A 13,425-nucleotide genomic window follows, 5' to 3' on the forward strand; every position below is an offset into this window, starting at 1 on the left:
ACGGGGTCTTGTAGGATCTCATGTCAGCTCACAGGTGGCCGGAGGGTTTCCCCCACACAGTTAGATTTCGGGCTAACATTAGCTATGACGTTATGTTGTTGTGTGTCCGCTCTAACGGCTGAGTGTATTACCTTTCTCCGAGGCATCTTCAAACCTGCGCCGTACGTCGCCTCTGTCAGATTATTACTTCCTGCTTCAGAGACAATTTATCTCCAGGTTTATTAATGATAAGAACAACAGATCGCCAGCTTTTGATATGAGCCAACTCAGCTGAAAAGGCGCACCAATTTTTCCGCACTTCCTTGAGAGTACAGCGCAAACTCGAGGTCCGTTCGCAAAATGGCTCCGTGTGGAATCTACAGTGGTGGCGGAACCTTGAGTCAACATACTGAACACATTTCAGTGCGCTCATGCGGACTGTAAAATGTCTTACCCTCCTAAAAAAATTAAATACTCATTAGTCTCTAAGATGTTATTCAATAAGCTGTTCAGGGTGATAACTATGTTAATTAAAACATGTTGCAAGTAGCACAGACTGGTGCCACCTGCTAGAACCCGATGAACAAAATAAAAATAGGCATTTAAAGTCGCTGTCGGTAGCGTACACAAACCGCAAGCATTACGTTGTTTGCTTAAATCCAGTCTAATTAATGAGCCATGTTTTTTAATATGAACCCGCAGTCACTGACACAATACCGGAAGTAAGTAGTAGTGAAGGCTCTCGCTCCCGCGGAACCACCTGCCTAAACCCAACTCGTGTTTTAACTAAATTTAATACATATTTAAAATTGCTAGCGTCCGATATCTTACAAAAATCAAAACAAAGCAAAAATCCAGTGTAAATAAAGGAACCCTACAAAACCTGACACAGCACCGGAAGATACCGGAGTAAATCCTCTCGCTCCGCGTGGAAACATGTTAAAAGCCCATTAGTATTTCAACAAAATTTAAAACACATCTAAAACTGCTGTCGTTAGCTTATAAAATCCGTAAACATTACGTTGCTTGTTTAAATCCAGTCTTATAAACGAACCCTGAGAACCTGAACACAATACCGGAAGTAAGCAGGAGTGACACATCCCGCTCCGCGAAGAACCACTTGCTTAAACCCAATAAGTGTTTTAACAAAATTAAAAATATATCCAAAATTATAATAAAGCTATGGGTCGCTTACAAAACCCGTAAACATGACGTTGTGTTTAAATGCTGTCTAATAATTCGACCCTTATATACAGGACACAATACCGGAAGTACGTAGGGGTGAAGCCTCTAGTTCTGCGCGGAGCCACATATATTATAAATACGAATTATTACAATTTAATTCGGAACCACGTGCTAAAATCCAATGGTTGTTTCGACGGAATTAAATTTATATCTAAAATGGCTGTTGTTAGTTGTAAAAACCGTAAACATTACGTTGTTTGCCTAAATACAGTTCATTAAATGAACCCCGAGACACAACACCGGAAGTACGCATGGGTGAAGCCTCTTGCTCCGTGTACGTCAGATCTGCACGTCCGCCGCCACAGCGCAGGTCTCGAGCTAGTGAGAGGGAAGCTAGCACGCTGTGTTTGACGTGGAGTGGGACATCATTCGTCCTTTTATCTTCCTTAATTTCAAGTACCACCTTTACAAAGTTAACAAAGTAAATATTCTTCATTAACGCAACCCAGAAACGAAGACACAACACTTCCGGTGTGACTTGTAACTATTATGGCTGGCAGCACCATCAAGACTGTGCACGATATTTTTCAAAGCATGGAGACCGGACCTGCAGCAGCTTCCAGCAGCGCCACTGCACAGGTAAACTTATCAAGCTTAAGTCACAGCAGGAGACTGAACGTCTGTCGTTGGAGTGAAACTGATGTTAAACTGCGTCCTGACAAATGTTGGCATGTTTCACTGCTCACTGAGGTTAGCATGTTCCTGCTCAAGTATGTGACCCATGTGAAGTTCATTAACTGTCAGTTGACTGTAACTCACAGGAAAAACACGTGACTTTAGACTGTACAGCACTTAGTTATGAAATGTCAGATGTTTGGACACATGTCTCCACTTTGACTGAAGTGTCATCAGCCGAGTGTCCTCCGTCCCCCACAGTCTAATCTGACATCTTGACTCTCTGATGTCAACACAGTGATGGAGGAAGTGTTCAGATTCTTTACTGAAGTGAAAGTGCTGAACAAATACGAGGGGTGGGGGGAAAACATCATAATAAAGTTATAGTGTAACATGTCAAAAAAAAAATCTTAAAAAGTCATTCTATAGTTGGAAAAAATAATCATAAAGTCTTATTATTATATGATATCATAAAAAATAATTAGAAAAAGGCATCGTATAATATGTAAAAAAAAATGAAATAAAAAATGCTTACAGTATATTTTTTAAAAAAAACATAGGTATGTCAAAACAATTCATAAAAAAGTAATAGTATTGTATGTCAAAAAAGTCATTTAAAAAAGAAATCAATGTATAGAATGTCATAATTCATAAAAAGTCATTGTAGAGTTGGTCAAAAAAGTCATTTCAAAGTCATAATATTTCATAAAAAATGAATCCAAAAAAGTCATAGTATACATTGTCCAAAAAAATGATAAAATGTAATACTATTGTATGTCAAAACAATTCACAAAAAGTAATACTACCGTATGAAAAATTTAAAAAGTAATGGTATTGAATGTAAAAAAAAAAATCATTTAAAAAAAATCAAAGTTTAGAATGTTGAAATTCATATAAAGTCATTGTATAATTGGTCAAAAAAGTCATTAAAAATCACATTATAGTGTAGCCAAAATATTCTTACAAGTAAAAGCCCTGCAAGTAAAAGTGTGTAAGTATGATTCGGAAAATGCACCAAAAGTATTAAAAGAAAAAAATAGTCAGTGCAGAAAAGTCTCAAAAAAACTGAAACAAACTCAGAATTATTTTAAATAGATTTAAACAATTGAAAGGAAAAGCAGCAAATCCTCACAAAGCTTCAACCAGGGGTGTCACGCTGTATCGTTATTGTCTGTTACTGTGAAATACTGATAGTATTTCAATAAGACACATATGATAATATATACAGTACAGGCCAAAAGTTTGGACACACGTTCTCATTCAATGCGTTTTCTTTATTTTCATGACTATTTACATTGTAGATTCTCACTGAAGGCATCAAAACTATGAATGAACACATGTGGAGTTATGTACTTAACAAAAAAAGGTGAAATAACTGAAAACATGTTTTATATTCTGGTTTCTTCAAAATAGCCACCCTTTGCTCTGATTACTGCTTTGCACACTCTTGGCATTCTCTCCATGAGCTTCAAGAGGTAGTCACCTGAAATGGTTTTCCAACAGTCTTGAAGGAGTTCCCAGAGGTGTTTAGCACTTGTTGGCCCCTTTGCCTTCACTCTGCGGTCCAGCTCACCCCAAACCATCTGGATTGGGTTCAGGTCCGGTGACTGTGGAGGCCAGGTCATCTGCCGCAGCACTCCATCACTCTCCTTCTTGGTCAAATAGCCCTTACACAGCCTGGAGGTGTGTTTGGGGTCATTGTCCTGTTGAAAAATAAATGATCGTCCAACTAAACGCAAACCGGATGGGATGGCATGTCGCTGCAGGATGCTGTGGTAGCCATGCTGGTTCAGTGTGCCTTCAATTTTGAATAAATCCCCAACAGTGTCACCAGCAAAACACCCCCACACCATCACACCTCCTCCTCCATGCTTCACAGTGGGAACCAGGCATGTGGAATCCATCCGTTCACCTTTTCTGCGTCTCACAAAGACACGGCGGTTGGAACCAAAGATCTCAAATTTGGACTCATCAGACCAAAGCACAGATTTCCACTGGTCTAATGTCCATTCCTTGTGTTTCTTGGCCCAAACAAATCTCTTCTGCTTGTTGCCTCTCCTTAGCAGTGGTTTCCTAGCAGCTATTTGACCATGAAGGCCTGATTGGCGCAGTCTCCTCTTAACAGTTGTTCTAGAGATGGGTCTGCTGCTAGAACTCTGTGTGGCATTCATCTGGTCTCTGATCTGAGCTGCTGTTAACTTGCCATTTCTGAGTCTGGTGACTCGGATGAACTTATCCTCAGAAGCAGAGGTGACTCTTGGTCTTCCTTTCCTGGGTCGGTCCTCATGTGTGCCAGTTTGGTTGTAGCGCTTGATGGTTTTTGCGACTCCACTTGGGGACACATTTAAAGTTTTTGCAATTTTCCGGACTGACTGACCTTCATTTCTTAAAGTAATGATGGCCACTCGTTTTTCTTTAGTTAGCTGATTGGTTCTTGCCATAATATGAATTTTAACAGTTGTCCAATAGGGCTGTCGGCTGTGTATTAACCTGACTTCTGCACAACACAACTGATGGTCCCAACCCCATTGATAAAGCAAGAAATTCCACTAATTAACCCTGATAAGGCACACCTGTGAAGTGGAAACCATTTCAGGTGACTACCTCTTGAAGCTCATGGAGAGAATGCCAAGAGTGTGCAAAGCAGTAATCAGAGCAAAGGGTGGCTATTTTGAAGAAACTAGAATATAAAACATGTTTTCAGTTATTTCACCTTTTTTTGTAAAGTACATAACTCCACATGTGTTCATTCATAGTTTTGATGCCTTCAGTGAGAATCTACAATGTAAATAGTCATGAAAATAAAGAAAACGCATTGAATGAGAAGGTGTGTCCAAACTTTTGGCCTGTACTGTATATATATATATATATATATATATATATGTATATAATATGCCCTATTTGTTGGCTACAGTTTTGTACAGTTATAGTTATCTTTGCCCCCAAAAAGAGACAAAATGCGCCATAAATGAAGTTAAAATATGAATTTCACCGATCGTTTTTTAATTAATTTTTTTCCAGTGCATTTTGTGATAATACTGTCATCGTGATTTTTTTTTTTTTTTTTTTTTTTTTTTGCCACGCTAACCGTGTAGTGAAAATCTGAAAATTGAGCCAGCCCTTGCTGGAGCCATGTTTGTCATCTTTCCTTAAAAAAAATTTACAAAAAAATTCTTTCATTTCTTAATAAATGTCTTTAATTACTTAAAAATAATCGATTTATCTACCAAACGTTTCAGTTGTATAAACTGTGTAGTCGCTTAATTTATAACAAAACTTTTTTATTGAATTCCAACACAATTCCCCCACACAGACACATCTAGAAAACAAAGACAGCTCAGGTGTAACCAGCTAAAGAGGACAAAAATATATATATATATATATAAGAAGCTTACTGTGTGTTTTGAGTGTGAAAATCTTGATTTGTAAAGTAACATAAGCTGTCAGATAAATGTGGTGAAGTAAAAAGGTATAATATTTCCCTCAGAAATGTAGAGCGGCAACAATTTATTGATGAGCTGTCAACTATTAAATTACTCACCAACTGATATGATAATTGATTTATCGGTTTGAGGATTTTTTTTAAAGAAAAATAAAACTCAAAATTCTAAATCCAGAGTCTTAAACATGATTACTTTCTGGTTTCTTTCCGCCTGTGTGACAGTAAACTGAATATCTCTGGGTTGAGGACAAACAAGATGTTTGAGGACGTCATCTCGGGCTTTGGGAAACACTGATGGATGTTTTCTAAAATAATTTTCTGACATTTTCTGACCGATCAACTTATCGATTAACCTAGAAAATTGACAGATTATTCAACAGTGAAAATAACTGTTAGTTGCAGCCTTACTGACATGTAGTTGAGTCGAAGCAAAGTAGCTCTAATTTGTACTTAAGTACAGTACTTGAGTAAATGTACTCAGTTCCATCCTTCCACTGTGTGAGCAGGTGTTAAATGCAGGAGCTGGTCAGATGATTTGTTGGTGACGTGTCTGATCTCGTCCCTGCTGTTTGTCTTTATAACAACACTAGGGATAGACCGATATGGATTTTTTAGGGCCAATGCCGATACTGATTTTTTTCCATCACCCGTAGCCGATGACCGATTATGGACTGCCGATTTTCTTGAGCCGATATTTGGGGCTGATACTGCTTTTGCTCCCTCAATTTACATAAAAAAATGACACAATGATAACAAATATTACAGGTCTCAAGTTTAAAATAAGAAACATTTATTGAACAGTAAAAAATACTAAAACAAGATGGAAAGTTGAGGTAGAACAGGTAGAATATTATTATTATTATTATTATTATTATTATTATTATACATTCAAATAAAAAAAAAAAAAGAATTCAGTGCTTGTAAATCTTCCAGTAATGTCTTTATAAAATAAACAAATATTTAAGCTGAAGCATAAATAAAACAACAACTACTGTACACAGTAGGATTCGCTGCATGTGCGCTGCAGGGTCTTCCGGAAACACAGAGCTGCCCGTGGATGCCTGTCTGTAAATCATGCTAGGGAAAAATAAATCCGCGAACCCACGCGCGTATCGGCCGATGCCGATACAAGTAAAAAACTCAAATATCGGCCCGATATATCGGCTGGCCGATGTATCGGTCTATCCTTAAACAACACACTGAATTCAGGTCATCGAAGGAGAATGTATCTGTGGGGAATTATTATAACGTGACACCAGCTGTAGTTTGATCTGTGCAGCTAACTGGAAATGAGCTCAGTGGTTCACAGAGAGGTTCGCCTCTGTACTTTGGTCCTCTGTCTGTAAATAGTTGACACACTCTCGGTCACTGTCCAGCTGAGGCGGCGTCTTCCTGACCAATAAAACGTGAGCATTGGTTTGGGTGTCTCTCAGGTACAGTCAGTGTCAGATGGGCCCCAGTTAGAGGCATTATGACAGGAAGTGTTCATTATTTATTATGATATTAGCACATTATAATGTGGAGTAGAATTAGAAAGCTTGCTCGGCTGCTCTCTTCCTCCTGACAGTTAAGAAACAATAAATTGTGAAGACAATAAAGTCTCCACAAAAATAGCATTTTAAGTCTTGTGTGTGATTTATCCTGGCTTCATATGAGCAGAGGAAATCTCTGCTAGCTGCTAGGCTAATTTATACAATGTAAAATGCCATAGGCTTGTGCTAATAACATTAGCATGTTGTATTTGTTTGGAAAACGTGTTTAGTATAAGACAGTTGTTTTGTCAGTGAACCTTGTGAGTTGTAATGGAGCTGTATTTTGTAACGTTACCTTTGTATAATATTCAATGTTCAATGTAATGTTCATATGAGCAGAGGAAAAGTCTGCTAGCTGCTAGGCTACTTTATACAATGTAAAATGCCATAGGCTTGTGCTAATAACGTTAGCATGTTGTATTTGTGGGGAAAATGTGTCCAGATAAAGACAAGTGTTTGTCTGTGAATGCTGCGAGTTATAGTGAAGCTGATTTGTGTTTGAAACTGTCTCTGTTAAGCCATGTTTAATGTGTGTTTAATGTGTGTTTAATGTGTGTTTTGAATCAACTAAACTTTACAGCACTTCACAGAAACCTCCAACGCCCACTAGTGTTGTGGAGGTGTAACTGCAGAGTGACACAAGTATAAATGCTTACAACAGCGTAGGCTCTGCATAGAGCTGCTGCACAATTATAAATCCTGCTTCACTCTCAACATTCAAGAAATCCCTCAAACACACCAGAAAAGCGTCAAATAACTAATGTATTATTGTTATTGTTATTATTATTACATTAATACAGTTCTTCTAAAGTCAGCTGGGCAGATTTTTGCTTTTCTGCAGCTGTGAGGAAATATTCCCGTTCTCTCACACATGAAAAGTTTATTTTTGGAAGAAAGTTGTTTCTTTCATAACATGAGTATGAGTGTGTAAGAGCCAGAGCACCTAAGCTCATCCAACATGCATCTACACTCAGATGAGAGAGGTTGCACTGCAGACATCAGAGTATGTTCATATTTATTTTTATTTAATCAGGAGTCGAGATCTGATTGATAAGTGAACACTGACTGTTGCTCTGTCCTCCCCCAGGCCTGGCTGCAGCATCATTCCCGTTCTCTGGGTCTGTTCATCGATGGGAAGTTTGTCCGTCCAGCCGACAGACAGAGTTGCTCCCTGACTGATTCTAAAGGTAAAAACAGCGCGACCTAGAAACCTAGAAAAATAATCCTGACAAACATTTTTCTCTGCATTTTACAGACTTAAAAAAAAATAAAAAAGGAACCTAGAAACACGATCTTAACAAAACTTTTTTCCACCTGTTTTACAGATTTTAAAAAGTTAAGGAAACTAGAAAAATTGTCCTGACAGAAAAAAAAATTCCACCTGTTTCACGGATTTTAAAAAAATAAATTAAGAAACCTAGAAAAATAATCTTCACAAAACTTTATTTTCCCACTTGTTTTACAGATTAAAAAAAAAAAAAAGAATCTAGAAAAATTGTCCCTATAAATTTTTTTCTCCACTTGTTTCACAACTTCAAAAACAAATTAAGGACCCTCGAAAAATAATCTTGACAAAATGTATTTCCCACTTGTTTTACAAATAAAAAGAAAAATTAAGGAACCTGAAATAAATTGTCCTGACATTTTTTTTCCCACCTGTTTACAGATTTTCCAAAAGTTCAAGAACCTAGAAAAAATGTCCTGACACAACTTTTTTTTCCCAGCTGTTTCACATGTTAAAAAAAAAAAAATAAGGGACCTAGAAAAACTGGCCCTACAAAAAAATTTCCATGTTTTTTTTTTTTAAAGATTAAGAAAAATTAAGGAATCTAGAAAAATGATCCTGTCTAAATGCAGATCAGACTTAAGAAATTGATCACCAGAATTTTTCCCACCTGCCTCTCAGGGCTTCTGTATAAACTGACCACATGCATGTTTTTCCTCCTCTGGTCTCCAGGTGTTAACGTGTGCAGCACAGTGTGCGCTGTGGAGGAAGACGTTTCCCAGTGCGCCTCCTCTGCTGTTAACGGCTACAAGGCGTGGAGCAGCCTGAGCTGCTACCAGAGAGCCAAAGTGTTGCTCAGGTACGATAAACCTCAGGAAGCTCAGCACTGACTGTCTCGTCCACTGTCCTAACATCCTGTCCTCCACCAACAGGTTGGTGAGTGTCCTCGGGCAGCACGGTCAGTGTGTGTCGGAGCTGTGTGAGCTGTGTAACGCCGCCTGCTCGCCCTCCGCCCTCGTCAGACTGCTGCAGTACTACAGCAGCTGGGCTCAGCTCAGAGACACGCTCATCACTGACTGGACACCGCTGGGTGAGGTTAACTGTGTGTAGCTTGTCGAGCAGCGTTAACCACCAAAGAAAATCTGACAAACGGTAACTGAGTTTGAGTCCAGCCTGCAGCCCTTCGAAGACATCAGCAAGTGGCCCAATATTCAGTGGCTAGATACAGGCTATGCTAACAAGTAAACTTGCCAATAGACTAGGATGTTAGCGAGTTAGCTTGCTAACTAGGTAGGCTTTACTTGCCAATAGAATAGAAGCCAGTTAGCTTGCTAAGTAGGTAGGCCATGCTAACAAGAGAACTTGCCAAGAGACTAGAATATTAGCGATTTAGCTTGGTAACTAGGTAGGCTTTACTTGCCAATAGAATAGACTGTAAGCAAGTTAGCTTGCTAAATAGGTAGGCTATGCTAACAAGTAAACTTGCCAATAGTGTAGAATATTAGTGGTTGTTTGTTAAGTAGGTAGGCTGTGCTAGCAATTAACCTTGCCAATAGACTAGAATATTAGCGATTTAGCGTGGTAACTAGGTAGCTATGCTAACGAGTAAACTTGCCAGCACACTAGAATATTAGGCAGCTAGCATGCTAAGTAGTTAGGCAATGCTAACGAGTAAACTTGCCAGTAGACTAGAATTTTGCCAAGTTAGCTTGTTAAGTAGGTAGGTCATGCTAACAAGTAACCTTGCCAGTAGACTAGAATATTAGCGATATAGCTTGGTAACTAGGTAGCTATGCTAACAAGTAAACTTGCCAGCAGACTAGAATATTAGGGAGCTAGCATGCTAAGTAGGTGGGCCATGCTAACAAGTAACCTTGCCAATAGACTAGAATATTAGCGATATAGCTTGGTAACTAGGTAGCTATGCTAACAAGTAAACTTGCCAGCAGACTAGAATATTAGGGAGCTAGCATGCTAAGTAGGTAGGCCATGCTAACAAGTAACCTTGCCAATAGACTAGAATATTAACGATTTAGTATGCTAAGTAGGTAGGCCATGCTAACACGTAACCTTGCCAATAGACTAGAATATTAGCGATTTAGCTTGGTAACTAGGTAGCTATGCTAATGAGCAAACTTTCCAATAGACTTGAATATTAGCAAGTTATCTCGCTAGCTAGGTAACTGCTAATGAGCAAACCTGTCAATAGACTAGCATATTAGCGAGTTAGCTTGCTAGGTAGGTGAGATATGCTAACAAGTAAACTTGCCAATAGACTATAATACTAGCGAGTTAGCTTGCTAAGTAGGTAAGTCATGCTAGCGAATAAAGTTGCCAGTAGACTAGATATTAGGGAGTTAGCATGCTAAGTAGTTAGGCCATGCTAACGAGTAAACTGGCCAGTAGACAAGAATTTTGGCAAGTTAGCTTGTTAAGTAGGTTTGCCATGCTAATTGGGCACCTTGTTAATAGACTAGAATATGAGCGTGTTAGCTTGCTAACCAGGTAGGCTTTACTTGCCAATAAAATAGAATGTTAGAGAGTTAGTTTGCTAACATTGCAGGCCATGCCAACTAGTAAACTTGCCAGTAGACTAGAATGTTAGCGAGCTAGCTTGCTAACTAGGTAGGCCATGCTAACGAGCAGACTTGCCAGTCAACCAGAATATTAGTGAGTTAGCTTGCTAACTGGATAGGCTGTTAAATTGTGATGATTGCAGGTTTTTCCGACTGAAAAATTATATTATCCTTAATAGTTGTAAACAATATTCTAACCTATTGGCGAGTTTACTTGTTAGCATAGCCTGCCTAAATAGCAAGCTACCTCACTGATACTCTAGTCTATTGACAAGTTTACTCATTAGTGTAGCCTACGGAGTTAGCAAGCTAACTAGCTAACCCTGCAGTAGCATGTAAGGATTTTGTTCGGTGTTACTGAAGATTTTATTCAGTTGTATGAACTTAATTTTGGGAAACTAGCTTAGCTCTGAAGAAGCACAAAGGAATTTTGAAAGAAGCACAGGAGCAGCACACTGATGATGTCAGAGGGCTGTGATTGGTTGATTGCGATGTTGATCCAGGAGCAGTTCCTACACGTACACATCGTTAATTTTCAATAGTTTTTGTTTATTTGTTTGTTTTTCCTGTTTTCCAGGTGTGGTGGCCGTGGTCGTCTCTGATGACTGCTCTCTCTACTCCCTCATGCTCAAAGTCCTGCCAGCACTGGCCGTGGGTAACTATCAATTAGTTAACTACTAATTAGCTGATCACTGCAGCTCATTATGTTTTTTGTCAGTTTTTGTTTAATAATCTGTTGTGAATTATAACTGAGTCGTGCCTTCTTTTAGGGAACTCCGTCATTGTCGTCCCTGGTCGGAGCAGCGCCCCTCCAGCGCTCCTGTTGGCCCAGCTTTTTACAGGAGCAGGACTTCCTGCCGGAGCTCTTAATGTTTTAACAGGAAGTGACCTGTCGCTGGGCGCCAAAGTGGCCCGGAACTCCAGCATCAGCTACGTCACCTACAGCGGCAACAAGCAGGTGTGTGTGAGAAAACCAGAAGAGCGTAATGTCACATCTGAAGCTTTCAAAGCTGTTTTAAATGTTCCTAGAACTCCTGAATCATTACAGCAGGGTCTCCTCACGTCTGTTTCAGGACGGGGTGACGCTGTGTAAGGCCACAGCAGGGATGGGCGTTCCCGTTTCTATCTCGCCCTACATCGGCGCTAGCTGTCCCTTCATCATCTTTGAGTCAGCTGACATTGACAGCGCAGTGGACGGAGTGATGGAGGCGGCGTTCAAGAGGAAACGAGAGGTGATTAACATCAATAAGTTTCGTCTATAGAAGGACAGTGAGTCCACGACCGCCACGATTCTTTCCCAATCATCTCCTCCTCTCCCCCCTCAGGTCCACTGGGTGCTGTGTGTGCAGGAGAGCGTGCTGGACAGTGTCGTGGCTCGTCTCAGGCTCCGTATGGCCGGGATGAAGTGTGTGTCCCTGCACAGTGATGGGGCCAGGCTCCTGGTGGACGTTGCAGTACAGGACGCTCAGCATCAGGGGGCGACGGTGAGTCAGACACACAAACATCAGCTGTGTTGAGCTGCAGCGATGCACCAGACGAGTTACTGAGAGCAGAGCCCTGCACAGGTCCATTTCTGAGAAACCCGTGAATTTATGTATATACGTAGTTTTACCTGTCGCACAGCTTTTTTGGCGGTTACCGATCAGGTAGCCGACCAGTGCAGGACTCTGACTGAGAGTAGAGCAGAACTGAGGTGATGCAAACTAACTGGACTTATATTATTTGAATGTACGCCGACACCAAGGTGTAGGAAACCAAGGTGTAGGAAACTGTTTAAGTTTCTAACTTGGTAAATAAAAACCAGTTATTTTTCTCTCTCTGGTCCCCAGTTGGTTCAGTCCTGCGCTGCCCCCCCCTCAGGTGCTCAGTACCCTCCCACAGTGCTCTGCGGGGCAGCCCCCTCCTCTCCATTCGTGGTCAGCCCTCCTCCTGGACCGCTGCTGCCGCTCATGACCTTCAGAAGCAACACAGAGGCAGTGACGCTCGGTAAGATAGCCTCTGAGAGTGATGGAGATGAGTGAGTGAAGAGTTTTTGACAGTTAAAGGAATACTTCAACCCCCAAATGACAGTTTGTAAATTGACTACTGCCCCCATCTTATGTTGTATTCATGAAGATAACGGTATTACCGCGGGGTGGTAATTCTAGATCTTGAAAGCCTCCAAGGTGAAAAAGGGGAAAAAACTCTTGATGTAGTGAAGTCATAGGGTCCACATTTAACAGCAGCTAAACTATATCAAAACATCCATTCACAAACCTACACATCTTGTGCGGTGTAATCTAAGTCTCATTTATCCAGTTGTATCCTCAGTACTTCCCAAACAGCCCATCCTGACAGGGAACTGAACCGAGAGTCAAACTCCATTGAGAAAAACAGTAATTTTAACTTGCTGAACACAGGAGCTGCTGGTCTGTCACTGCCTTGATCAGTCCGTTAGTTTGTGTTATTGTGTGACTTAGTTGAATCCAAACGACCCTTTTTAAAACACCAAAGTCACACTAACACTCAGTTTCCACAAGTACCACAGTAAAGGTGGATTTATAGTTGTGTGTCAGCTCGATGCAGAGCCTACATCATTGTGAGCATTAATACCTGTGTGGTGGTGTGTCTGTGTCACTCTGCAGTTACACCTCCAAAACACTAGTCGGCAGCAGGGTTTCCGTAAAGTGCTGTAAAGTTTAGTTGATTCAAAACAAACATTAAGCACACATTAAAGACACATTAAATACACATTAAACATTTTTTTCAGGTTCCTTCATTTTTCTTTTTATTTGTAAAACAAGTGGGAAAAACATTTTGTCAAGATGATTT

At 40.1% G+C, this 13,425-nt stretch overlaps 2 protein-coding genes across 5 annotated transcripts in view; one reads left to right on the plus strand and one right to left on the minus strand.

Annotated features, from left to right (window-relative positions):
- LOC117268234 (histone acetyltransferase KAT7-like) overlaps positions 1-371 on the minus strand; it is a 33,511-nt gene extending 33,140 nt beyond the window's left edge. For all 4 annotated transcript variants that reach the window (XM_033644496.2, XM_078161784.1, XM_078161786.1 and 1 more), the window contains exon 1: positions 132-371. In XM_033644496.2, coding sequence (XP_033500387.1) covers positions 132-146 — 15 coding nt within the window. In that variant the 5' untranslated portion in view covers positions 147-371. The remainder of the gene's footprint in view (positions 1-131) is intronic.
- Positions 372-1,507: 1,136 nt separating this feature from the next.
- Positions 1,508-13,425, plus strand: part of aldh16a1 (aldehyde dehydrogenase 16 family, member A1) — a 30,297-nt gene continuing 18,379 nt past the window's right edge. Inside the window, exons 1-9 of the mRNA XM_033645257.2 lie at positions 1,508-1,803; positions 7,901-8,000; positions 8,771-8,897; positions 8,971-9,128; positions 11,192-11,269; positions 11,385-11,572; positions 11,688-11,846; positions 11,940-12,098; positions 12,444-12,600. Of these exons, the coding sequence (XP_033501148.2) occupies positions 1,714-1,803; positions 7,901-8,000; positions 8,771-8,897; positions 8,971-9,128; positions 11,192-11,269; positions 11,385-11,572; positions 11,688-11,846; positions 11,940-12,098; positions 12,444-12,600 (1,216 nt within the window). The 5' untranslated portion in view covers positions 1,508-1,713. The remainder of the gene's footprint in view (positions 1,804-7,900; positions 8,001-8,770; positions 8,898-8,970; positions 9,129-11,191; positions 11,270-11,384; positions 11,573-11,687; positions 11,847-11,939; positions 12,099-12,443; positions 12,601-13,425) is intronic.

The sequence above is a fragment of the Epinephelus lanceolatus genome, chromosome 18 (assembly GCF_041903045.1).
Source record: "Epinephelus lanceolatus isolate andai-2023 chromosome 18, ASM4190304v1, whole genome shotgun sequence".
In the NCBI taxonomy this organism is placed as follows: Eukaryota; Metazoa; Chordata; class Actinopteri; order Perciformes; family Serranidae; genus Epinephelus; species Epinephelus lanceolatus.